Raw genomic sequence first — 26739 nt, 5'->3', positions numbered from 1 at the left:
CCTAAAAGTATTGTTTAATGAAATGGAAAATTCCGTGGACTGTCGAATCGTCTGAATCAGCGTTCGTGCTTGGTTGGAAAACATTAGAGGGAAGCAAACATTCCAACACGAACCATAAGGAAACAAAAGAACGCTGTTGGAAAAGCCTCTTTGCGCGTATTATTTTTTGTTCATTTCATTTCAGCAATATTCCTACCATAACGAGAACACCCATATCTTTCTTTTACAAGAGATAGTACAAAAAATGCTTGTTGCGGAAAAAAACCCTCGCATGTGAGCAGGGAATCGGGTATCGTTACTGTGCGATAACATTTGACAAAGAAGTGGAAAGAAAAGAGGACGAAAAAAACAACAAGCTCATAATTTTCCACACCAAGCCTGGCGCTGGAGCTGCCCGGCGTACCCTATCGATATGTTACGCTTTGTGGCCGAAATATTCAAGCAAAATGGTAAGCGTAGCGGGGGAATAAAAACAAGAAAATTCATTGCTGAAAAAAGGAAGCATAACGGAATCGAATCCATGTAGGTTACGTCGTATGAACAGCACAGCAAAAATTGGTCCATTGAGCAGCGGGAGTGTAGTAGTGCAGTTCCTTCCGGATTCCCAGCCTCTAAAGGAATCCACTTAAACCTATGGCCCAATGGCCTATTCGCTGTTCATAATCCGTTAAGGGTAGTTTTCTTTGTTCATGCCAACATCCGGATCGGCCTTTTTGGATAGCACAGAAAAAAAGGACCAAAGTTAGTGGCAGTAATAATAAAACGAGATCGGTGCATAAATCTTACCAGAAAATGGCACACAACATTTTTGCGTCTGAGCAAAAGATGAACTTTCTGTTGATTGTTTTTCAGCAAAAAGAACGCGGAGGGATTTTCGTTTATCATTCAGATGTTTTTGTTTTTGCTTCGTTCTCGTTTTGTTATAAAAATAATTTTGGATACGTCTGTCATTTTTAGTTAAAAATTATGTTTGGATACATAATTATCAAGCTGTAGACATACGCTGAGGCGATTATTATGCATTCGGTACACCAAACTGTCACCGATGACCAAACCCATTAGTGTCTAAATCAGGCTTAAAACGACTTAGGTTTTTGCACCAAATAATAAGAAAGATATTAAAATCGCTGAGACACATACGCGCATTAAGTGAGGAAATTTCATTTAATTTTTTAATTTTTTTAGAAATACCTATAAATTTGTTCACGCCTATATGGTTTTTCCAATATTACACAAGTCCCGCCGATGTTTAACTGCTGCCTTTCACAGACACCAAAAAGTCAAACGAAGGCAAACATACTCGCAAGCCCTGCTCTGAATTTAATTCTTTATGGTACACGATTGCAAGAAACAGCGGTTCAACACCGACGGCCGAACGGAAGCGTCTGGGACGGTGAGCATTTAATTCTATTAGCAATTTCTCCATCAATATCCGGTACTGGCAGATCTTTATGGGTACGCATCTTCCACTTTTTGGTAACCACTGGCAAACCGTATGGCGCATAAAGTCGCTGATGGAGACGCCTGGTCGTTTGTGGATGAAAGCGTGCGACAGCTTGGGAGGAGAAACGGAGGCAAAACTCGGATTTAATTTACTTCCGCCTCATTGAGATTCACGAAAATGTTCTCCGACAGTTTTCATTCAACAAACGTAGAGGTGCTGAGATTACGCTGTAGATATATAGTTGCTCACAGTGACGACGACCGTTTTGAAGTGGAAAACTAATCAAAAGGCAGCTTCCGTAGAGCGGAGCAGAGTTTCAAATTTTTGTACCATTTAAATGTCACTGATAATTTGCATGCAGTGGTAGTGAAACTTTGTAATGAATGGAACTGGTCGCATCGTCCAGGGACATTCCCGACAGAAGCGTTGCCGAAGCAAAAGTTATCGCTCGGAATGTGTTTATAGCCAAGTGAGGGTTGTTTTGTTGTGTGCTGCTGCTACAAACTGTTGCATGAAAAACCCAAAACAGTATAACGCATGAAGAGATGGTTTGTGAAAAACATCCGCTTTATTGAGAGGAGAGCTGTAGGAATAGAATCAGCAGGCAGAGAAAAAGTGTAGCAATTTGCAACTTAGTTGTTATTTACCGTCGCAAAGTTGTAGCATCTGATCATTGAGATGCTGTCGTGAGAAAAGGTGGTTTCACGCCGAGAAAATCGAGGGCAGCTTAAGCAAAGTCAAACAAAACAAGATAGGACAACAGCAAAACAAAACGACTGTCCCGTTTGTCTGTCACGTTGTGCAAGAAGTGTGGTATAGAAGCATGGATCTGTGAAATTCTGCCTTAAAGAGGACTGGTAAACAGGAGCAGGAAAAGTTCAACGCCGTCCCTGCTTACTGACATCAAACCAAACAGAAACGATACATTAAAAAAAGGTGAGATGAATAAAAACCATCTTTCGTGCTCAATAGCAACAGGAGCTCAGGGGGATGATGGTCGCAGCCACAGTAGCAGAGAGCAGAAAAGGGTAGAATGCAGCTGTTAATTCCAGCACACTAGCCGTGCACCAGTGGCAGTACTGGTGTATGGAAGTGAAATGCAATTAAAGTTAGTTATTTGTTTTCGGGTGAGAAAGTTTATAATTTCAATGAAACATGACTCACCGACTCCCACATTGCCTGGGTTTGCTCTCTTTGGCACCAGTGGCCAGCGAAGGTATGTTTGTGTATACGGGGTATTTTTTCACATACAAGTTAGTTTTAACTTCAGCTTGCTTTCCCGATCGTTTGGTTTGCTGCAATTCAATTGCTTTGTGAATGAGTGGAAAATGCAAAAAGAACAGTTGAATATTCAGGTCGGATTGCTGGTTGATACTACTATTTTTAACTCTCAATTATGCCTCCGTAGACTTGGGCTTTATTGGTTTACGGACTTGAAAGCAGAAATAAAATAAATACACATCGGCCAAAACAAGTGTGTGTATATTTTTGCAATGATGTAATCATGCCTTTGCAATGGATGAGTAATTTCATTCCAACTTTGCCGGCATACCAGCTTTTGATGTGCAGCACGGAGATGAGTATTTTTATTCCATTTTCAAGTGTCATGGAATGAAAATGTAAACTTGACTGAAGCTGAACTATGCTGGGAGGAAGAGAAAACGTCACCATAGTTGCTCGAAAGCAACATAAAATGTATGAAGTTGTGAATATTGTAAATTCTTTTGATGAAATAATTAAGTAAAATTACAGAAAACAAGTTGACGGAAAACAAGAAAAATGTTGTTAAAATTTTAAAATGAAGTCCGCCAAAAACGTGTTTTGCACACTCAATATCATTGTCAGTACATCAAGGCATTTTATATTAGAACCGATGTTTTCATTTAACGCGTATTATCTCAACCGTTGTTGTACAAATGTATGAGAGTGTAGAAATCAAAAACACAATGAGGAAGTTTATATGCATAAATAAAAATTAGCGGATTTAAAACAGTGCCAGTAGGATAGATGGTAATGATAGTATTAGGACTAAGAATAATGCATTTACGAAAGTATCTAAATAATCAGAGAAACACATTGACACATTAACAATGAAACGATCACGGGCGAAGGCAAAAAATCACGCAGCGATTATATAGAAAACACAAACATAAAAACATAAAAATACAAACAGAAACAAAACGACTATTAGTAACAGTAACAGCAGTGAAAGTAAAAAAAAACTAGGATGGTGGGAAAATAAAGAAATGTAAATCATTATATTGAACAGTTTAGCAGTAGGAAAATGGAAGCTTGAAAATGACAGAGCATAAATAAACATAAATAAACACAAAAATACAAAAAAGAGTTGTTCCACTGATCACGTTGAGTTGTTCCACGTATAAAACAAAGAAAAGTTCAAATCAACCAAGTAACGATCAAAAAATCACAACACAACAACACGAGTGTACAGCATAACATCAGACATGGGTCAATCGGTCAATAATGGATTGTTTTAGAGCGAATGACCTATGAGGGATGAAGTAGGTTTTTAAACGCTAAAATTGATACTAATGTGTAGACATTATGGAAAAAGGGTAGCAAAAGAGTGAGAGAGAGATACAGAGACAGCGAGAGAGATAGGGTGTACGGGATAAGGCTGGTGGCTTATACCACTACAAATACGGGTGAATAAAAACGATTTGGTAGAACTTACCGACACCGGGATACGGCTGGATGCCAGGGTAGGCGGCATGCGGTAGGGCAGCATCTCCGTTCGGAAGTCCTTGAGCGGGTATCGACAGGTGAAGAGCATCTGCATAAAGAGCTGTGTCAATTAACAAAATTGCGAAAATGTGGAGGATTTTGGGAAGAAGAGTGTGTGTGTGTGTGTTTTTTTTTTTTTGGGTGGAACGTTCAATGTTGGAAACTACTTACGTCCTGGGTAGGTCTGGGGTATTCCGTTGGTGTAAACCGCCTCCGAGCCGGCCGGTTGACCGTTGGGCGTTTGTGCTGCCATGTTGAAGGTAGGCATCGTGGGCGATGGTAGAGAGGGGATGGCACCGTTTACTGGCTGTCCGGAACCTGTAAGGTATATTGATATCCCGGTTGTTTACATTTTGGTCCATTCGGTATGAGCGGCAAAGCTTTCCCTGGGCACCGGTCACACTTACCGTTCAACGCGTGAGGTATTTGTGTTGCTAGTGCAGCCATGGGATTGATATACGTTCCTTGTGCGGTTGCAGCCGCCATCAGGGCCGCCTGCTGCTGCTGGGCGTAGGCGCCGTACGGTCCGAACTGGTTGAACACAAACGGACTCAGCAGGTTCATATGGCCAGCCATTTGCTGCATACGACGGAGTTGCCTCTCTTTCTCGGTGTCAGCAAACTTTACCACTAAGCTAGAGGATGCACCCTGCCGAATGCAAAACCGTGCAAAGGTAGAAAAGAGACACAATTAATAACGTAAATCAACCTATTTTAGCAAAGGCACTCTCCATTCCTTCCCTCTCTCTCTTTATTACATTCTTGGACTCCCTCTAAGCGGACGTAAATCATCAGCCTATTAAGTGAAGCTAAACAACAACTGCGAAACGGATAATTCATGACCAATTATTTGGAATGGTGAGCATTGTGTGGTTCTTTTCTTTTCGTAATAGCTCAGTAAACGTTATAACATCAAGCGAACACTATCAGCTTTTGATGGCAGCTTAAGATAAAAACATCAACAGCAACTACAACGGTTTGTAGTGTCCCGCAGAAAAATGAACTACATAACGGGTAAGCATCTGTTTTCGTACTCGACGTTAGACGCTGCACGTTTCAGGTTAAGGAATAGTATGTATGAACATTAGTTTTCGCAAACGACACACCTTGAGCTAACTGGGCTAGCGGCCGGGCATATGCGGTCATTTTGGTATGATTAATTACATAGCTTGGTGCAAACAATATATTCTACGTTTACTGACGCAAACAGTCTGGAGAGATACGGTTGTGAGGTATCCAAACACTTAAATACAACTGCCATAGTGTAAAGACAATGTTCGCTCAAACATGACACAAACACATACAACGATTACAATGATAATACATAAACACACAAACACACACTTACAACGATAATATACACATTGATATGAGATACAGCGCAAAGCAACACTCTTGAGAGGCATTGAAAGCTATTTTTGAATTAAAGTTGCTTGATCAAATAGAACAATTTCTAAAGAAATTATTTCTAAAATATAAAAATGGCAATAAAGTGGTGGAAGTGAGATAGTTCTCAACTTTTATTGTTAAAACTCTGTTACGTAATGCTCAGTCGAGCCTGTGTTTTCTTACTGACGTTTTCTCCTTCAACCCTTGAATTTTAAATCAAAACGTACATTCCTTCGAACGTCCACAATATTGATTGCTCAAAAACACCTGTTGCCGAAGGTACGTTCTTGATACAAGACACTACAACAAAAGAGTATGAGAGTTGCCGTACAAGCGTACGACACGCCAATACCGTCCACCATATCACATCCCCATTATGTGGTAGCAAAGTGAAAGGGAAACGTGTGCAGACGGTAAAAAACACAACTGCCAGTATCGTAGGCTGAGTGGTTCGTGTTGAGAATTTGCCCCGGGGTCGTACTTAGTCACGTCACGTCACCAGTCTAAATTGTACCCCTTTTTGAGGCAGCAAAAAAGGGAAAACTATCGTTATGGAGTTTTCAAAAGCGAGAAAAAAACCCCACATCTTCATACTTCCAAGCCACTAAACTGTGATCGTCATTTCCGGCCAACTTCCTGACATTTGATGAATTTCCATTTCATGGTGATGTCTCATAAGTGAGGAGAAAAGGAATCGCTATCTCAACTGTTGCGCTTGCATGATTCCGAGTGCGGAAACCTGTTGTTATGTTCCTCTATTTTCCCTTCCCTTCCATTCCTTAGCAATGTTGGGTCTGGGAGTTTGGTTGCACGATTAAGGTTTTCTTTAGTTCAGGTTTCCTGCTCTTTGCTTCTGAATGTTCTACGTCATCGTTGGGCTGGTTCATCGTTCTATTGAAACGGAAATGATCCGTACGATATTGTACGAAAAAATCGAAAAGGCTCCAGCAAAGACAAGTTCATAAATACAGACAGACGAAAAAATTGACGATAAAATTGCTTCCTCCCAGAATGGAAAGAAAATCACATACAAAAAACGGTAGGCCCATGAGGTAGCTCTCATCATCACCTTTTAGGCTGGATTGTCAGCGCTTCGTCACAAAAGGGCATTATTAATGATGGTGATTTCTGGTTCAGGGACTATGATTTGAAGCTACCTATAAGCGCCGTGAGTAATACATCCATCAAAGAATAAAGCACTCCACCAGTACAATCACGTCACGGACACGGAAAGCCGGAATATTATTGATTAACGCTGGCAGGTCACAGGACAGCTCCCGGTGGGCTTTGATTCAATTGACGCCAAGGGTGCTCACCTTGCCATACATTGACTCTGGGAAGCATTGGGATCGCTAGAGGTTAATTGATGACAAATTGAAAAGCTTCTCCCGGGGGCGAGGTTCAAACAATTATGAAATGATTTATGGAATCTTCTGTCAGGCGAAGGAGTTGTTTCGTCCAGGCCGGTTGCGTCGTTTGTTTGCAAATTGTTTTGTACATTCTTTAATAATCTGTAAAAAATAAAATAGTTTATTGTACAATGCAATTATTTTTAAACTTATAGACCATGTACACAGTATCAACCCTAGTAGGTTGCTTTGCTGAAAATTTAAGTGTGACTGTTTTCGTTTCTGCTACGAAAATATGACAAAAATAGAGGATAATGGAGCAAACCTACAGACAGGACGTTCGGGAACGTCGATAAAAATCTCTTCAAACAATAAATAAACCGTCCATTACGGACTAGGGTGCCACTGCTGGCAAATCGATTCGGCACGAGCTCAACCCAGTACCACGAAATACGGCTACCTTCGTTCGGGGAAGGGTGAACTGTGGCGAAGCACAGGCGTGCTGAAGACGATACATTTTATTGAAGAGCTTTGGCCCTAATTGAATTGAGTTGATTCGTTATCCTCTGTGTAATGTGCGCACTCGGGCCACTCGGCACATCCACTTGAAACTTCATTCCATCAATAACACTCCCTGCTGCTGCTGTTGCTACCCCAAGCGTACAAACGCCACGCCTTCGTACACCTGAGTGCGGTGAAACCATTTTATTTCATTTGTTTTATTTACTGAATGGGTTAGTGCCGGCCAGCCTTCGAGTGGTTGCGAAGTGCAGGTGATGTGAGCGCCGTTCACGGTACGGCTCGGTGGGCCCCTTCGCTAGCACTCCGTGGGGTACTTTTCTGTGGTCGGTGAAAAACTCGAGGCTCAACAGACAAAAGCATTCAATATTTTATTCATTTCACCTTCTGCACTAGAAACTGTGGAAGCAAAACGGGGAATGAGATGAGGTCTTGCAGAACACAGTCTGTTGCTGCCGACGGGAGAAATCAACAGATAGGGAAACTTCTTTCCCAAGGACGAGCTACTTGAGCTGCAGCTTGTTTGCCCGATGCCCTGCAGCCATTGCGTTGCAGGTTGTAGCCGTGCATTTAGGGTTGTTCCCAAAAGCAGAACACTCTGCACACGGTACCGCTAACTTCGCCGTTGCGCCAGTAAGCGCCACTACCGTTCGGCTACCGCTGCTTAGCAACGCTTCAAGGATCACAGGATCCTTCAGCTAGAAAAGCTTCCGACGAGGTTGGGTCTGCTCCCAGTGGGCTTGTTACATTGCAGCCAGTAAGGATGCAACATTCTAGCTCAGCGGGTCTACAACAGCAGTGAGAATGGTGCATCTTTTGCCGTGTCGGCAGCATGTTGCCAGTACCATCAGCATCATCTTGGCAGTGTCTTCTCTCTGCGGGAGCCGAAGGATGGGGCGGAGAAAACAAATAAAATGTCTACTTTTATCCGACTAACGGATGCAATTTCCGTGGAATGTGTGTGTCTATGGGCGGAACGGTAAGAAAAAGTGCAAATATGATCAAGGGATGGTTGCAGCTGTTGGTTTCGATTCAATGTTATATTTTGAAATGGATGCGGCGCTGCTAGACGCTATGTAATGTATCTAAATTTGTTGACATTATTATTTGGATATCGAGGGAATTGTGCAGTGATTGTGCCGTTAAGGACATTTTGCAAGTATCGCAGATTAGTCATATGATGTATGTCTTTTTAATAGATTTTTAATATTTTCTTAAAATTTATATGAACTATAAACTCACAATAAACTATACATACAAAACCGCCCATAAGCTAATCTTCGTTCACGCATGAACACTGAAACACTAAAATTAATCAAAACCTCCAATCTTTCATTCATCTCAACTTTTAGCCGCTTAAAAAGCTGCTGTTTTGTGGGGAAGAAATATTTTACCCAAACAAACCACATCTATTTTCCGCATCAATGCAGGAGAAAGCACCAGCCTGTTCGTTCCAGAAGCCCTTTGAAACAACCTCGACCGTTGTCAAAAATTCTCTACCCAACCCAAAAGTGTGATATATTAGATGGCCCGCTTAATCTGTTGCCTCGCAAGAAACGGCTACCAAGAGCATTTGCACGATAGTTTAAACCTCAACAGCCGGTGAGACGGTGTCCGTGATGTAATGCAATGTGCATATAATGATAATATTCATAAATTGTCATGACCTCGCTCATGGCTACGGCCACTTCGACCTCCCCCTCGAGACTGTACCGAGCTATAAATGTGCAACAGGCAGGATGGTTTTCAGCTACGGGTAAAATAACGGCCAGATAGCGTCGACTTGTACTAATAATAATAATACAACGCAACTACCACTTGGGTCTATGGACGGAGCAATGTTCTTCGTTCGCTCGGGGCTTTTACGTGCTGTGCACTGCTCGTTTCCAAAACGAAGCAAGCCAAACATTATGGAAGACAGGAGAGAGCAAAAAAAAAAGAAGTACAACATCAGTAAACACGAACCGCATGTTGCATGTTCCGGTTCTAAAGCGGGACGTTTCGGAGCTTTCACGCCTCAACAGCACCAGAAATCCCTTGCTGTAAGGAATAGAACGGAATGGGAACAAAAAGAACAATCCTTGCATTCGTATGCCACGATGCAGTGGCCAACACATACCAGCCCGAAGGCATGATGTGCCGCCCCGGGAAAAGTGGTCGCTGGTTTGATTTGAGTTTGTGTGTTCCATGTTTTTTTTTTTCTTCTCTTTTTGCCTTCGTTCGTGCCAATCGCACCGCACTGCCTTCCGTTGGCAAAGTTCCAAAATAGCTTCTCAAATAATAATGAAAGCGATTAAATAAAGTTTAATTTTAAACGACCTCATCAGCGTCACTTGCTGGCAGGCTAGCCATTTCCACCGGATCCCGGTTTGCTTTCGTTCCGAGAGGGCCCTCGAACTTTCCACCGCTCGTTACGGATGGCCAAGTAAATTGAAGGAACGCCGTGAAGGAATCCCGCTTGCAGCTGTGGGCTTTTGAATTTTTCATGTGGTTCGTAAGGTTGAGGACGGTTGAGGATGTGTTTTTTTTATTCGTTACTTTCCTCTGCTTCTTGTACTGTTTGCTCGGCCGGACAAATGGTAAGTTTATGCGGATCGGCAGTTTTTCCTTTGCCTATGTGTTTCCTTTGCGAACAAACGCTACGCTTTGTTAGCATTCGGGCGAGCTACCGTGTGCATAAGATGCCGAATTCTCAGCCAATTTTTAGGGGGAACGTTTGGTTTTTTTACTTATTTCAACACCATTAGAATAGCGTGTGAAGAAGAGTGGCAAAAAAGTGCCCCCAGTTTTTTTTCTTTGCTGTGTTTTCATTGGCCTGTAGTGTTTCTTTTTCGTGCTTTAACACACCAAAGCATGATGTTATTGAAGAGCTTCTAAAAAGTACACATAATTAGGTTATTAAAGAAAAATTGATTTGCTCATCGTTTGTTCGGTCGTTTACGATGTAGGGAAGGTCCAATGGCAAGAGAACATGATTTTGTTGCTTCGGATTTTTTTTTGGTGGAAGCAAATATTTTCCACCGTTCCCGACACGGTAGATGAGGCTGGTATGAGGAACCTTTGTTCGTGTGTTTTTTATGCCTTCCTATTAGCTCCTTCGTTTGGGATGAAGGATGCTCCGTGTTTCTGGTCGTTTTACGCACCCTCATTACTGTGCGAAGGTTCAGATCGATGTTGGGAAACATTTCATTCAGCCATCTGCCTAACAGACAACGTCGAAGGTAAAGATATTTGGCAAGAGATATAAGGTGAAATGAAAAATTAAAAATCATGTACCATTTAATATCGCTTTTAACGTGTAGCGAGGCCAGTGAGCTACGAACATTAGCCAAGGCTAGCCTTTATATCAAAGAAAGGAGAAACTTTGTGAGCGGATAAAAGTTTTAAAACTTTTGCCAGCTTGGGCGGTGCAAGGTATTAGAGCAAACGAAAAAAATGGGCATTTCGACGAACAAATAATTTTAAATTTGTTTTTTTTTTTCATGCCTCGTACTATCTATATGATGTTTGCAAAAAGGAAAATCGTGTAAAAAAGCTCATCACTGTTAGCAAGATAGATGATGGTTGCATGCATTTTGATGGTAGGTAAAATGTGGAAAGTCATGAAAATCAATAAGCTATGAACATTAATCATAATGATGCTAGCGGGCTGTAAGCTTTAAAACATTTTTACGTTTCCTTTTTGCTGCCGTTTTACCTTTAAAAATGTTCAGGGATTCCCTCTACCGTATGACTGTGCATTAAAGCAAGATGGGAATGCTTTACAATTCAGTTGCACTGCATTGTTAGCGAATGAAAAGAGAGGAGAAAAAAAGCAAAAAGTCGTTGGTTGACAAGCAGGTTTTTCTCTATTATTAGCGAGCATAAGGAATTTCATACCGCGTGACACCGAAATCCCTCATTTCTTGAGGATGCAGATGAGGCAAATAAAAATTGCATATAGCTTGAAAATTTCTATCCGTCTGTCAATTGATGGAATTAAATTTCCTTCGCTCGTGTAAAAGCGACCAACGACAAGGGAAATAACCATCCGATCTACTTTTGCAAGTTGCCCGCAAGAGCCTGACACTAGCAGCAGAGGCATGCGAATGTTCGATCTAGGGTTCTGTTGACCGGTTTACCGAACGTACCAGAATGTGTATGAGCATCCGGTGAGATGGGTGAGATGACAGCGACAGCGTGTTGAACGTACGGCCGATACGGTACGTTATCGGCTCTGCGATGACGATGTGCCCGGAAACCGGATGTCGGAAGCGGTACTTCAAATTTTAATCAAATTACTACCTAATTCAATATCCCTCCCGAAATGCCACTCCCGAGGGGCCGTGAGCGGTCGACGTCTTGTGACGCGCGGTAGTCAGCACAGTTTTCGATGCTGTTCCATGTTTGGTTTGCAGCTGACGTTTACTTTGCGTGACGGCAGGAAAACGTGGGGTATTCATAGTAATATCTACGTGAAGGATATTCATGAGAATTCAAAAAAAAAAAAAAGGAATATAGTTATTCCATCGCACACATTGCCTGTCTTTTGTTTCGCGTACTTATGTGTCTTTGCACAGTACACAGTAGTCTTATAAGTGAGGTAGAGGAAAAAAGGAAAACGATTTGCGATTACCGTACTACCGAACAAGAAATGCTTTTGGAACGCAAGAAACAAATATAATGCAAAAAAAATGAAAAACAGTAATCCTCTAGTGAGACGATTTCATCCGCTCTATTTAGGTGTAATCCTAGCGGCGAGATACTCACGTACACGCGTATGCTCCCGTTTGGGTGTAATCAAAATCGAATAACTAGTGCCTTCATCGATTGATTGAACCAACAGATCTCCTGTTGGTTGAAGCACAACGAGACGAAATACTCATCCATCGTAACCACAAATCGAATGCCATGTGTAAGCAAGCTAGCACAAGGCAAAGAGGTAGAGAGGTGGACGAATGTTTTGATCACTTCTCGGCTCATAGATAATCGAACGTGCAAACGTCAGCAAAAAGTATTATCTGTGACTGTGAGACGGCATGGCAAGACATCTCCCAACTGTATGCCTTTCAAATGGCGCATTAAAGAAGGGAATATATGTAGTAAGTTGTTGTTCATCAGCTGATAGAGTGTAGCACTGTTGTCCGTAATTTAAGTTAAAAATGACAATATATTTGCTGCGTTGGCGTCGTTCCTATTTTGTGGTTTTTCTGTTTAACCATTTTAGGATTTAAAGCTGTCTGAGTTTTGCAAACAACAGACGCAAATCTTAGGGCACATTTCCAACTTTAGCAATGCAGAAAAGGATGTTTCCATCGAAAGCATCATCCGAAGAATGATCTCTTGAATATTTCCATCACATTTACTTGCATTTGCGCTGCTTTACCCTGCTCGAACGTTCATCCCAACAGCGTTTCTACCGTTTCAGTGATGAGAAACTGCATACAATCGAGACATGGGTGAAGAAATGTGGCTCAGTATCCACGCCGGGTAGGTGGAACACTAAGGAAGAAGAAGTGTAATCGAGCGAAACACGTCCGTCAACATAGAAACGCGGAATGCTTTCACGTTCCTGGCCATCTTTTTAGCTATTCCGCCGTCCGTGTTTGCTGATGTGTCCTTGCAAAATGATACGCGACAGTCCATTGAGTTTTATATGAAAATTGATAGAAAACCTCCCCCTATTTCTTTCACTGCTTGTGCTCAGCCATTTCTGGAGCTGAAGAAATGTCGGACCATTTGACATGATATATAAATTATTACACATTTCAGCTTTCCCTCCCCGCTTCAGGCGATCCTAGGAGTGTAACTAACAGCGCAAAAAGAACGAGAACAATTCATCGTCCACTCGTTCAACGCTCTTTGCACTCGATGGAGATGAATCCTTACCGGACCGTTCCTTTGTTCGTGTCGGTCAGTAGCAGCAGCAGTAGCAGCATGGGAATTTATTTCCCGACCATTTTTCTACGCTCTCATTATACTGTATGTCTCGTGGAGCAAGTCAATTGAGTGAAAAATAAATTTTCAACTCATTCGTGCGGAACGATTTGGATCCACTGAGGGAATGTGTGTGTGTTTGTGTGTGTCGGTGGGTGCATGATTTTACCCTTATTTTCTTTTCTGTTCATGAGTCTGAGTTTAAAGTACCATCAGCACTACTTTTGTTTCTCAGTAGCACTCGTGTGAAATTAGGTTGACGATGTCTAACAAATGGGTTGAACAAAGTAGTTCGCACCGTCTGAAGGGACATTAATTCAGTGAGTTTGATTTTATGCTTCCTGAGTTTGTTGCTGGAAATACTTGTGCTTTGGCAATGGTGAAAAAGAAAAAAAATGAAACGACAAACCTGTGTTGCGTTTCAAACGAAAGCACTCCGATTTGTTCCACTTTGAAAGGCAATAATTACGGTGTGTAATGTAAATAGCGTGTTACCGTAATTACTATGTATGTTTTACGATGCGTGGCCAACTTTCCGTGTCAACAAGCTGATGGTTGAAATGGGATAAAATGCACAGGTTTGAAGAATCTTACAGCGCAGTTCACATTTAAGGAAGCTTGACGTAAAACAATTACATCAAAGAGGTTTTTGGTTTTGAAGCACTTGCTGGTGATGCTTTGCCTTAACATTAAAACATTTATTTTAACAAATATTCTTTTCTTTATAATTTACTGTTTGGCAAGCGGAACCACATGATTGACTGTTATTAGAACTATTATTACATTTGTAAATTTTCTTTATTTTAACAATAGTGAGAAATATGAAAAAAATTGTTGCAAAGCTAAGTATCAAATTAGAAGAGAACGATTATAAATACGCATACATTAAACGACAAGTGTAAGAAAACATTCATCCACAAAATTGGCTTGTTGCTCTCCATGCTTGCAGAGGAATGTGGAAGCATTTCTTTAACTTCTCATTGTATACAAACACTGTTCCACTTTCTAAAGTTTGTAGTTCCATTCCTTTTTCCCTCTCTTGCCAGAAACTATCACTTATTATTTGACGTAAATACAAACATAACTGTGTAGGACTTTGCCCATAGCAACGCAATGAGTAGAAGAAAACACAGTTAAAATACAAAAAAAAAACAACATGGAATCAACCAATAGATTGGGCGTTGTTTCGTTTGGTTTCGAAATTGATTTTTCGCTAACTTTGTTTCCTCTCGCAACAGCAGCTGGCCACAAAATGTGTAAGTTTGTGTAACCTTGGGCACACAAAAAACGGCCTTTTCCCTGAGGAAAAGAAACGTAAGGAAAGTTTGCTATTCTTCAGCTTCCCCGGTTCAGTGTGTAGAAGTTTGTAAGTAGGAAACGATTTTGCTGCATTTTTTCATCTTGTTACCGGTCTTTACGGTAGTTATTTTCCACAGGCTTAAATTCTTATACGAGGAAAACTTTCCTTTCTCAAAGTGTTTTTGTAGTACTCGCAGTGGGTGGGACTTATGGGTTCTTTAATTTCAAATTATGTTGTTTTTTGTTGGTCAACGTCCATGCGTATTCTGTTTTTAAACATTTTTATCACTATAACTACAAATTATCAAAGGAAGGTTTATAGTTTCGTGTGTGATGGTTTTATTGTTGTCATTCTTTAAACATCATTCTATAATATAAATCTATTCTAGAAATAAAGCAATCCAAATTTACTCAACAAACATAACGTTGTTGAAATAGTAGAAAAATTAATTGTTTCTACTCATCGTGTTCATACTGTACTTCTGTCAGATGTTTTTCCTTAGCTCTTGGTAAATTATTCAAGTCTGTTTTTTCTGTATTTCACCAAAACATAGACAACAATCGACATTCATTTCAATGAACTGCTGTGGACCACTTGGCCAATTACAGTTTATTTGTTTGCAATCGATTTTGTTCTACCTTTCGCATGGGCGAGTGTGCGAGTACAGTACTTGAGGAGGATGAAAAGAAATGCTGGAAGTTTATGTGATCCCTTCGTCGCGTTCAAAGTCACTGAGGGAAAAAGTATGCAAAAAACAACTGATCCAAAGAACCTACACAAACGATAAAATGTTGCAAGCATGGTAATAGCTCGACGCAGACACTGTGTATTCCGTTCCGCTCACGGTAAGCATACAGTGAGCTCACACCAACACCAACATAAAGCAAAAAAAAGGAACGGCACAAGGTGCACAAGTACGTTTGTCGATTCTGTACCGGGACAGAGTGCACTCGATATTTATATGTAGATTTGTTTTTAAACCATAAAACTTCCATTCCCCACCAACGTATCGGGCTTTTGTTGCCACTAGGCCTTTAGAGGTTTAGCAAAGGAAGGAACCGAGCTGGCACCAAGTGGTGTAGGTGTTGAGGGTGCTTTTCCATTATTACACAATATGTACGGTGAAATGAAACGCCCATAGATGAGTTACTCGCTCCCGTCCGAAGGAGGATTGGATTGAATTGCTTTGCCCGGCGAGCATGTCTGCAAACGATGTGATCATAGTCAAGCCCTATCATCGTCAAGAGGATTGCCCTGGCAATGCTTACTCCCAATCGCCTCTCTCCCAGTGGGCTCGAGCCGGTGGAGAAATTGGATCTATCTTCATTTTGCAACCATATACCACAATGGAACGGTTTGAAAGGATTGTCTGTCGGTGTATTGTTGTTTTTTTTTTATATACAGCCAGTTGCTTGGACACGAGAATAGGAAAGGATAATTTTAAAGCTCTATGAAGCGCCATCCGTGAACACATTGCATGCTGATATACTTTGTAAGAGTAACCATTTTGCACAGACTGGTGGCTCAATTCGAGAGGCGGTACTCAATTCTATCGACAGCGTGTAGTCATAAGAGGCTTAAACTCATCTATCATACTTTAAATATGGCTTATTACATCGAAGAGCTATTGGAGAAGTCAAAGAGAAAGAGATAGTGAGGAGGAGGGCGAGGAGAGAGCGTGAAAGATTGAAAGGATGGGAAATTAAACATGCTTATCCTTAAAAAGAGTATAACTTAGGTTTTGTCCGGATAATATTTTAAATCGGTTGAAGTTAGTCAGACAACGTAAATAAGGTAATGGTAATAAAAGAGCGATTAAATACATTCTATTTAGAAATAATTATGCAAAACCATTCAAATATTTAACACTTAATAGCATAATCTTATCATTTTCATAAAAAAGTAGACAAAAGTTGAAAATACGTTGTGTAAAACCGATTTGAAACAAAATTTGTACTAAAACACATAGTTCTCCTTTTCTACCACAGTCTCATTCTCTACGGACCTGTGGTCGATTGGCGTCAACCTCCCCGCGTCATGCTGTTAAACCAACGGCGACGAAATGCAAAATATGGCATGGCAAACAGTCGCAATGGAGAGAAATATGGGAGTGAAAAATAGAATATTCATGATTCAATTTGTAAACATCAGCGGAAAAACTGCACACGGCCTTCTGGTTCAGGGTGTGCAAAGCTGTTGCTCTATATATCGCATTACCAGGAGATTTTCCGACCCCCTCACACTCGACACCTTCATTCTTCCCCTTTTTTCGGTCCACCGAAAAGAAGAGCGAGCTGGAGCGCTGGTAGCACCTATTCCGCATCTATTGCTTGCTGAATGCAGCTCTATCTGCATTTGATGCTACACTTTGCATTGGAATGTTTTTGCTTTTTCCGACACATCCTCGCAACACAACCCTACGACCTCGCTGCGGGACTTAGAAATAGCCATCTTTATGGGATGAATCCGAGCCACAGCCTTTTCCCCGTTAACCCCAGCGCAAGGTACTCCGCTCATCAGGAAGCGTTTGATGGAGAGATCGAGCGTAGCGATGGAAATGAGATGCAGTTTCATTTTCTAATTTGCATAATCGCACGACAACCAACCTATCTCCGGGTACTCAACGCCTGTTTTTTTGTTTTCGTCTCCAATGCCACTGCTCATGGATGCAAATACAACATGCAGCTCAACCGGTGTCCGACACCGTGCACAACCCGTATTCGGATGGAGCAAATCTGGATTTTCACTTATAATTTGTTGATTATTTTATGCGATCTTTGCCGCAAAACTGAAATTTAGCTACTCCGTTGCGGCGAAGGGAAACCACTTAAATCCGGGATTAAAAGTATCGTTGCGCCAGTAGTACCACCAGCACCGGAGTACGGGTACGACCGAGGGGTGATAGGGTGGATGGTAAAAGCTGTTCTCATTATATTTCCGAAAGATAAAACACAGTTTAGCACATATTATGCGACGACAAGAATATGTTTTTGGTGTCTAAGGTTTCCTTCCATTGGCTAGCCGGCAAGGGTTGCCCGGCTGAGCAGCAAAGGAGCATGGTAGACGCGTTTCCTTTTTCGAAGAACAGAAATTAAGTTATCTACCCAACGCCAGTCCGGTTAACTACACAGATGCTGTGGACACATTCACAACCCGCAAAGCACACATGGCGACTGCTGGGCCCCTCGCCGAACCCAAGCAGACAGCATTAGTCCGTTGTCCTGGCTACAAACGTACATCCATTTGAGCATAAAAGCAACGGCTCCGATGGGACAATGGGGTTGACATTCGGTGAAAATTCGTCCGTATGTGAGGGTAAAACTTTCTCCAATTCGATTAAGCTGCCAGCGAACCGCTCGGAACCGTCTCGGCAGTGAATGGACAGGTCCGGCTGGTATCCAGCGCACATAAGTGTAACGCTCTACTATACGGACGCTCACGAGCTCAGTAATGAATGCATGTCACATAGGATATCTTATAATTAAACTGTTTTTCTTTCGGTACGCCTTTGGGGGGGGGAGGTTGTAATGAAGCCATCGCAGCCATCGACGCTAAGGGTGAATTTGGCGAATCCCCCCTCCTCCCTCTCCCGTAGTGGGTCCACCGGCGTCGTGCTTTCGCTTCCGCTTCATCGCGTCGTCCACAAAACCGGTCTGTCTGTCTTGATGTGTTGGGTGGAAGTTTTTAATCTTTTGTCTAAAATCTCCTCTCCCCTCTCGTGGAAGAGCACCCAGGGACTGCTTCATAAAACTATCCGGCCAATATCCCTTAATTTAGGTAGTTTAGAAACTTGTTCCCCGATTAAAATCCTTTCTTGAGCAAGGGTGTTCTCGGTTTGTGTCCTGCACCAGGGAGCGAGAGTGACATCATCGAAATCGAACCCCATAGGAAAGCCCTTAAATCCTTCGGTCGGTACTGACCCACCCACTTTTCCGCCAGTTCAACCCCAACACGATAGAGACACGATTTCTGTAAGTTTGTGACAAATTTTATAACTCTCATTTAGTGCGACCGACACACGGTAGCTCACTGGTGCTGCATGGTGTTTTGGGGTTATCCACAGCCACGGCATTCACTGGTCCTGCGAGGTTGGGTTGGGCGGGCTTCGGGGTTTCTGTGCTCGTTTCGTTTTACAGCTTGACTTTTACCCATTGTGGTCGAACGATCGTAGTGCGGTAGGATTAAGCGGCATCGTGCTGAGATTTCCAATGTACCGTCAGTGACCTTTCACTTCTTAAGAAAGCGACATACTCGTTGGAATTAGTTACAACGGTTCGATGAACGGAAGGGATAGGTGTCCGGTTGAATGCGGGGTGTTTAAATGTCGAGCGTTATCAGTGAGTAGATTGATTTGTTAAAATCTACCCGAGCAAACCCGTATGTTTGCATACGTTGTGGGTTACCCTCGAGGGGAAAACTTTTGGACTGGAACAATTAAAAGATTTAAAGTCAAAAAGAGACATCCGAATTGCTTTGGCAGCGTTTTGATAGTTAAGATTAGTATTGTGATGAGGATAAGGATTATTGAATGTCACAGCAGGTTGATGTCAGTGGAACATGTTAAGGATTACTAAAATAAGCACTAATTTCGATTGCACCGCTGTAAAAACTAAGCTACAGTACGCATTTTATACGTTTGCTTGTGTACTCGAGATTCTCAAAAATCTATTTGTATTGTAAATAATTTTCCCTTGTCGCTTGTAAAACCTTTGTACATAAAACTTTGAAAGGTCTTGAAAAGGCTTAAATGCACTTAATTTCGTCAAATGTAGTCGCAATTTTCCTGTATAAGTCTCCACATGCTGTTTCATTGCATCCTCAGACTTCTATCATCATGAGTTGTGTTACGATGTTTCACAGCTGCATAGTGTTTTATGCGGTGTTTGTAGTAAATACAGCTATAGGGTAAATATTTATAATCACTTAATCATCGCAATAACGTACACTGGTCTGGTCAGCGCCAACACTTCACCGTCCATGCTATGGTCTTCTGATGAGTCATCGCCACCAGTGAAGCCATTCCGTTCAAGGCGTCTTCGAAACAAAGGAAGCTCCAGTGCGGCGAACCGAAAGAACTTCAGCATTCGTGGCCGATATCGATGCCGACTAGTTGATAGGAGCTTATCAGCATTGTTGAACGAGCAAAAAAAACCAAACAAACAAAAAACTTAATCCTCATCGAACGAGTAAAGACGGTACCACAAATATTGATCGGGACCCTTCGGTTGGGTGGCATGGTAGACCATCAGGTTGAAGCAACCACTTGTAGTTATGGTGCCTCGACACGCCCAGCTCTGTTGCTGTGGGTGCACTCGAAGCTCGGTCGTGCGATATTAGTTTATCATTAAAAGCAACAAGCAGCACGCGAGTTGGGAAGGGTGATAGAGGCAAAGCCGCGAAGAGGTTTGTTCCGTTTCGTTCCGGGGCACATTGTGAAACCACAACCTTTTGAGAGTGTCTATGCACGATGTGTTTAAGGGAAGCATGAGCACAAATTGATTAAATTGTGTTTGAAGGAAGACCGCCAACAATGTTCAGATTAAGTTTACATTCACAACAGTTCACCCTACACACTACATATCCTTGTCAAATGAAGACGCGGACGAAGCTCCAGTGTGCATATAAAGAGGCTTTATTATTCAATATACTAGCGCCACACAGGACAAGATCATTAGTGCACACAGACGGGCACAGACAGCGCGCAGTATGTTTAGAGGTTCTTTTTTCTGCTTCTTTTTTTCACTCGATCTGTTCATTCTATCATCCTGCCGGCACCGAGAGCAAAACATTTTCGTATTCGAAGAACCATGTACCTTTAATAAACATTCGCTCAGCATGTTGTACTGTGAGCGCGCGCCCGCCGGCAATATTGCTACAACCTTTCGCATTCGGCAGCAATCATGGCACCCGATGTAATGCAATATCCTCACTTCGTTCTTCTTGTATTCCGTGATGTTTTTATCCCCTTTCTTCGCCCTCTCGTATTTCGCCACTTCGGGAGGGTTACTGAGGTATCAGGGCGGTCAGAAAATCAGCGAAACATGCGATTCGTGTAGCCGTGCGGTGGCAGCTGAGAGGTTTAACGGGAAGAGAATGAACCAGGTACGGCTCATCGCACGGAATCGCACCTTTGCGTCCGAGTATCAATTTTCCGATCCGCCTATCCTTGACACCGAAAACTACGCCTACGCAATCCATCGATGATTGATTGCGCACGACATGGAAGCCTTGGGTTATGGGCTGAACAGAGAAAGTATGTGAAGTGATAGAAAACTCAACCAGACCGCATGTTAGTTTTTTTTTTGCTGTATCTGTTCCTTTTTTTCTACTCTGGTAAGAAGCAACTGAAACGTGCCACTGGAAAAAGGAGAAAGTTTGTGCAATTCTTTCCGTGGCCGTGCTATGCCTCTTTCTGTTTTTTTTGTTTTTCTTCTTCCTCGGCTTCGCCACGGAATACAAACGGGGATCGGAAATAATAACCTACAACGTTCGTCCTCCACCACCAGCGGTGTGTGTGTGTGTGTACGCGTGTGTCAGTCAAGCCGGCGACGTGGACGTGATTCTGACGAGGAACCGTCGCGTAACCTGAGAATCGGGAGGAAATTGAGTTATATTTTCCATTAAAGCAACTTTAGGGAGCGATCTAAAGGTTGGCCGGATTCCAATCAGCCCCGGCCGTCCAGGATGCCCCCCGGGGAATTGGCGCAACCGAAAACCCCGAACCACCGTCCTGCGCCAAAGTCGCAAAACAAGCATAAATCAATATTTTTGATGAAGAAACTTTTCTTACAGCGCGCACGAAGGACAGGTTGGTGTGTGTTTGTGTGATTGTGTGGTCGGTTCTGTTCCTTCGAACTCCGGAGCTCCAGAGTAGCTGCCCGAGTAGATTGCGAAGGCGAGCTGTCTTAAAGTATCTTTGACGACTTGCCCTCCTTAGAGAGTAGCTTTTGAAGTAACAAAGTCCTGAGGGATATTAGTTCGTCAAACGATTGGCCGCACTGTTAGAATCTAACCTCTCGCCACAGAACAATGCATTAGCGTTCATTAGAAGCAACTGTAGGTGGATAGGCGTTGTTGAAAATAGGCATGTAACATTATGTTATGAAGAAATATAACTGTGTCCATCGCATGCCAGATGCATTTAAAAATATAGCTTTAAACTAAAACGTTTTTAAAAGTCTCTTGTTACAAGCTGTTTTGTTTTACATACCACCGTTTTAAAACCTATGTTTTTGAAACCAAAATGTTCACAACAAAAAAGAAAACAATATTCTGCTATGACTTTCAAATGTTAAGGTTGCAAAAGCTGACACAAATTTCTTTCAAGTCCTTCATCATGTCCTGCAATCATCATCATCATCATCATCATCATTATCCATTCCATCATCATCTCCCCTCGTTTATTTGAGTTTTCTTTCGTCGGGTTAGTTAGTGTGTTTAACCTGTCCGTCGATCTTTTATGTCATTTTTCGTCCCAGCGTTTGCAACTGACCGGTTTTCCTATTCACCCATCCATTCCGGTGATCTATTCACCATTAGCACAGCGAGAGAACGCTAGATGGCACCGCGAAAGTGGTCCAAAGTCCCAGCTCGTGAACTGCTGCCCGGCCCCAGTGGATGGTCCGAACCGGGCTTTGTTTTCGGTTCGGTCGGGTCGCTTGTTTGCTTTACGCCCGAAAGGGCGCCACCTGCAACCGAACCAAACGAAGCGAGCGTTGTAACTGGTGGTTCGCAACGCGGCGGCCGCGCCTTTTGCTTTAATGATTCAACAAACATAATCTGCATATTTCGTTCCCAGCGCTCTTCATTTGCTTCGCCCACCGGCACCGGATCCATTAGTGGCGTCGAGGCTTCAACCTTCATCGGAACGGACTCGACTGTGGACTGTGGAAATGCGCGGCAGGGAATGTACCGAAGGCAGGGAGCAGGTGGAAAAATTTTACATTTTCTCCACCTCCACCATACCGTTACAAGCGTCCGGAAAGTGCCAAGCTGGTTGGATGGGAAACATTAACAGTGCCACCTTTTGGTACGTTGCATCTTTGTCCGTGCGCCCGTGTCGGTTCGGCTCGTTCACTTGGCGGTTGATTTGCCCATTGGAGCAAACGTCGCCGAACTCAACCAGCTCTTTCATCGAGTCTCCACCCATTCCCCCCCACCCAGTATTTTCCTCTTCAGCGTTCACTCGGTTCGCTTGTTCAGAGTGACCGTTTGTTTGTTTTGGTAAAATTGAATAAATCCTAAAATAATATTAATATTTAAATACCGTTCTCTGAGTCCGAGTCTCGGGCCGACTGTGCTGAATAGGAATGCACCGACAGCAAGGATGATGACCCGGACACTTTTGCAACAGCGAAACCCGATCCGAGCGGACGCTAGCCGGCCCAGAAGGGTGCTTTTTGATAGCATAATCTCCAGCTGCGTCCGTACAGACACGTCCGGTGGATTAGAGGTGCTCGCTAATGTTGTTGGTAGGACGTACTGGAGGAGAAAGGGAGGGGCAAAAGCAGCACAAACAAACAATCGCGTTCGTACACCGCTCACCGGAACACAGCCCACCGGGACAATCGAATGAAAGTGGATTGGTCTGGTTGAATCGGGCTCACATTTAGGCACAGGGAGACGAAGGTGTGTCTCGGGAGAGTGGTCTGTAACAGGAATGTTAGCAATCGTGATGTGCGAGTGAAGTATTGGGCATACGCAAAAGGTACTACTGAACCTGACCGTACTTTTGCGTTAGGGGAGGCGTTTAACTGTAAGGTTTTTTTCGATCAATTCTCATCAACCATCATTTGCAACCAGTTTAGCGATGTATGAGGTGGGCATCGGTAAAAAGGTTAGTCCTATTAACAGATTAAGACGAGAAACACCCAAAGAGAAGGGGATAAACATTATGATCAACAGAAGATGTAAATAACAACACGTATGTATACTCGCTGTGATAAGCTAGCAGAATATTCTTTTTTGTAACATAAAACCCTTCAATTTAAGCGCAACACACCATACCAAAGGAAATTTAGATTTCTATCACTAACACATAACAAAGAACGGAGAAAAATCTAAAATACTTGCATGTTACAGTGAGGCTCTTATCCGTTTTTTTCTCTTCACCAAATCATTGTTACGTTACTACATGAGGACGAACTCCTATAGTAGCGATTCTTCGTACCAAAACCAACGAAGAAATAAATAAAGGAAAAACCTTCCGGATATTCACATTTACGGTTCCTTTCATCGAAATTATCACCATTATCATAACGGAGCCATTAACATTTAATTTAATGTTGGTTCCCCAGCACCCGGGCGTTAGCCCCGGTCGCCTTGGGGTGGCCTTTTACAAGCACAATCTCCATATTGTGGTGGTGGCAGCAAAATGGCAATACGAGGCAACGATCGGCGAGATTTTAGTCTCAAAGCCGCCATTTCAAAGCATTACGAGCTTGCATGGGGAAGCGAAGAAGGGAAACAAAATTTCACACTCACGACCGCTCTCACATACCACCGAAATGGGAATGATTGTTCCATGGTCGTAATCGTGTTTCCTCTTCGATTAAAGCTTGCCGAGCGTCATTTTCAAGCCATAAATATTGTGTGTAAGGAGGGACCCTGGGGCGAAAGAATATGCAAGCTTGGTTTATTTTTTTCGTTGTTGAAATTTCCGAAGAGTGTAGAAATGTTGGCCTGCATCAAGAAGGATACGAAAAACACACATTTCCACAAGCCATATGGAACCTTTTGGCGAACCAAACGTTCATTGACGGTGGGGATTACCCTGATAGAACGCCGACTCGGTCGAAAAGCGCTCGAATCGAACCACGCGTACCACGATGAGGTATAAGGAACGAGCTCAAATACTGTAAGGCAAACATTAAATATTGAACTATTAAGGGATCGCCGAATCCCATCCCGGTGGTTTGTGAGCTTGGCGTGGGGAAGGGACATAAATATTTGAGTGAAAGATTCTGTTTTTTCTGCTTTTTGCTTGCGTGCTACTTGTGCCAGTGAAAGTCAAACACCGCTGAGAACAATATTTGGTGCCCTAAATGCTGAGCTGCTGATTTCAAACGATGATCGATCTTTCAACGTTCTCCCGAAGTCTTATGAAGGTTTTGGCCATTCTGTGTGGTGAGCGGTTCCAAAACGAATCTGCCACTAGAGTTGTTTGTTTTCAATTTCATTCGATTTTACGATTCCATCACTTTCCATCTCCACCAGCACCAGGGGTTGGGCTTGTTTTGATCCAAATAATTCCAGCCAGTTTGTGAAAAGTGCAACGATGATAGATTTTTGGTGGCTGTTTTTTCTTGGGTAAAGGCTACATTTTACGTGAATGGGCAGCCATCAGTCCTAAAATGTATGAAATCGTAAGCGTACAATATCACAAAACAGTTTCCCCTTGCGAACATGCGATGTGGTTCGTGTCGGCTATAAATTTTATTGATCCATCTAGATGTGCTTGGCGGGAAAGCGCTAGCACACTTTGGCCACAAAAGGCTTTCCCGCCAGGCACTGGGGCACTAAAAGCAGTCCGTTCGATTTTGACAGCTTATCCCACTGCGCAAGGACTTTCGATTGGATCAGAATCTATCGTTTCAAGAGTAAAAGTGGTCCGACGCTTTTCGTCGTTACTGATAACCCGGTCGGCCAGAACACAACGTCCCCACAAAGGGAAGGGTAACACGTAATGGAATTTCCCCGAAAATTGTTGTCAAGCAAAGTAATACTTTCCTGCCCATTTGTGGCAGTGTTCTTTCGCTATTCACAGCCTCCACCTTCTGTACCGGTTGCGCTTGGATGTTGCCCCGAAACGGTTTCGGTCGGATTTCTTGTCAATAAAACCATCAAAAATTATGGCACTGGGAAATATTAATAAAGGAAAAGGAGAGCGTACGATAAAGAGTAAATTGTATCGATACGTTGTGCAATAAAACATCGGCGCATAAAATGTTGTTGCTTCAAATCAAAACCTGCCCATTGGATGGGGGATGGTTTCAGTGGGATGCTGGCCAAAGCTAGACCGGCACGCATTTTATGGCAATTTTTGCCGACGGTTTTTTCGCCTTCGCATCAGAGATTGGCTGGAATGTGAGTGAGAGTTTTATGTGTGTATTTGTACGGTTCTTACGCGACGAGAAACACTAAAATTGTTGATTGGTTTTTGAATAAGTGCTGCGATGCGATAAAATGAAGAGGAACTAGTTGTTGCTAGTAAATTATGCGTTCGGGGTAGAGGGGATCGATTTCAAAGTAACTCACTAAATGTGGTTATAGGTACGGCAAAAAACAGGTTAAAAATGAAATGTAAACTGTCAAAGTAATGTCATGTAAATATCAGTTAAACATAAGTAACTACATCATTTATGAATGCAATACAAAAAAACATTTTTTTAGTCGGGCATTAAAATAGCTCCTATAGTTTTGTGAATAATCAAATCTCAGAAAGCCTCATAAGAAATTCAGACATATATTTTCTATTAGAACCATTATTGCACTGGTAACGCACTCCTTCCTGAATTTAATTGAAGCTAACACAAATCCACTACCCTTAAGATAGCAAGAGCAGCTGACAATTTGAATATTACAATGTGCAGCTGTTGTCGATTTTCTGGTTTCCAGCCTACCTAGCTTGTCGGTAAGCGTATGATCACCAAGGATGCAGACTAAAAATCTCGTCTCACAATGCAGCAAATCCGACCGAAGTCTACCATTATCTTCTTTCGGGAGGGAATGGGGCCCATAATCCAAACCACCGTGAATGAAAGGCCCAGCAGCATTCAACAACTTTTTCTCTATTCACCATCGGTGCGGAAAGTCGAACCGAATGAAGCCACACCATCATTACCATCATCGGCAGCATTGTCGATGATCGTTTCCTTTCACGTACGAAAAAGCCAACGGGTAGAGGGAAGAGCTTCTTCGAGATTGAACGGGTTTTGTTGTGAGTTTTCCAGCCCACCTTTGGCGTACCGATCAGCCGGATTTGTCTTCATGTTCGAATATGCAATCACTCTTCCTCCCGTTTGATTTTCCGCTTTGCTCGGTCGCTCGGATGTATGGATGGTCCTATTCATAAAATAT

The 26739-nt window shown here is 42.6% G+C and overlaps 1 protein-coding gene across 16 annotated transcripts in view; it reads right to left on the bottom strand.

Moving 5' to 3' along the window:
- Positions 1–26739, bottom strand: part of LOC120951204 (CUGBP Elav-like family member 4) — a 321851-nt gene that overhangs the window by 13296 nt on the left and 281816 nt on the right. For all 16 annotated transcript variants that reach the window (XM_040369776.2, XM_040369772.2, XM_040369771.2 and 13 more), the window contains 3 exons: positions 4597–4837; positions 4361–4507; positions 4140–4238 (listed from right to left, as the gene is read on the bottom strand). In XM_040369776.2, coding sequence (XP_040225710.1) covers positions 4140–4238; positions 4361–4507; positions 4597–4837 — 487 coding nt within the window. The remainder of the gene's footprint in view (positions 1–4139; positions 4239–4360; positions 4508–4596; positions 4838–26739) is intronic.

Source organism: Anopheles coluzzii, chromosome 2, assembly GCF_943734685.1.
Source record: "Anopheles coluzzii chromosome 2, AcolN3, whole genome shotgun sequence".
NCBI lineage: Eukaryota > Metazoa > Arthropoda > Insecta > Diptera > Culicidae > Anopheles > Anopheles coluzzii.
This window is presented reverse-complemented; position numbering and strand designations above follow the sequence as displayed.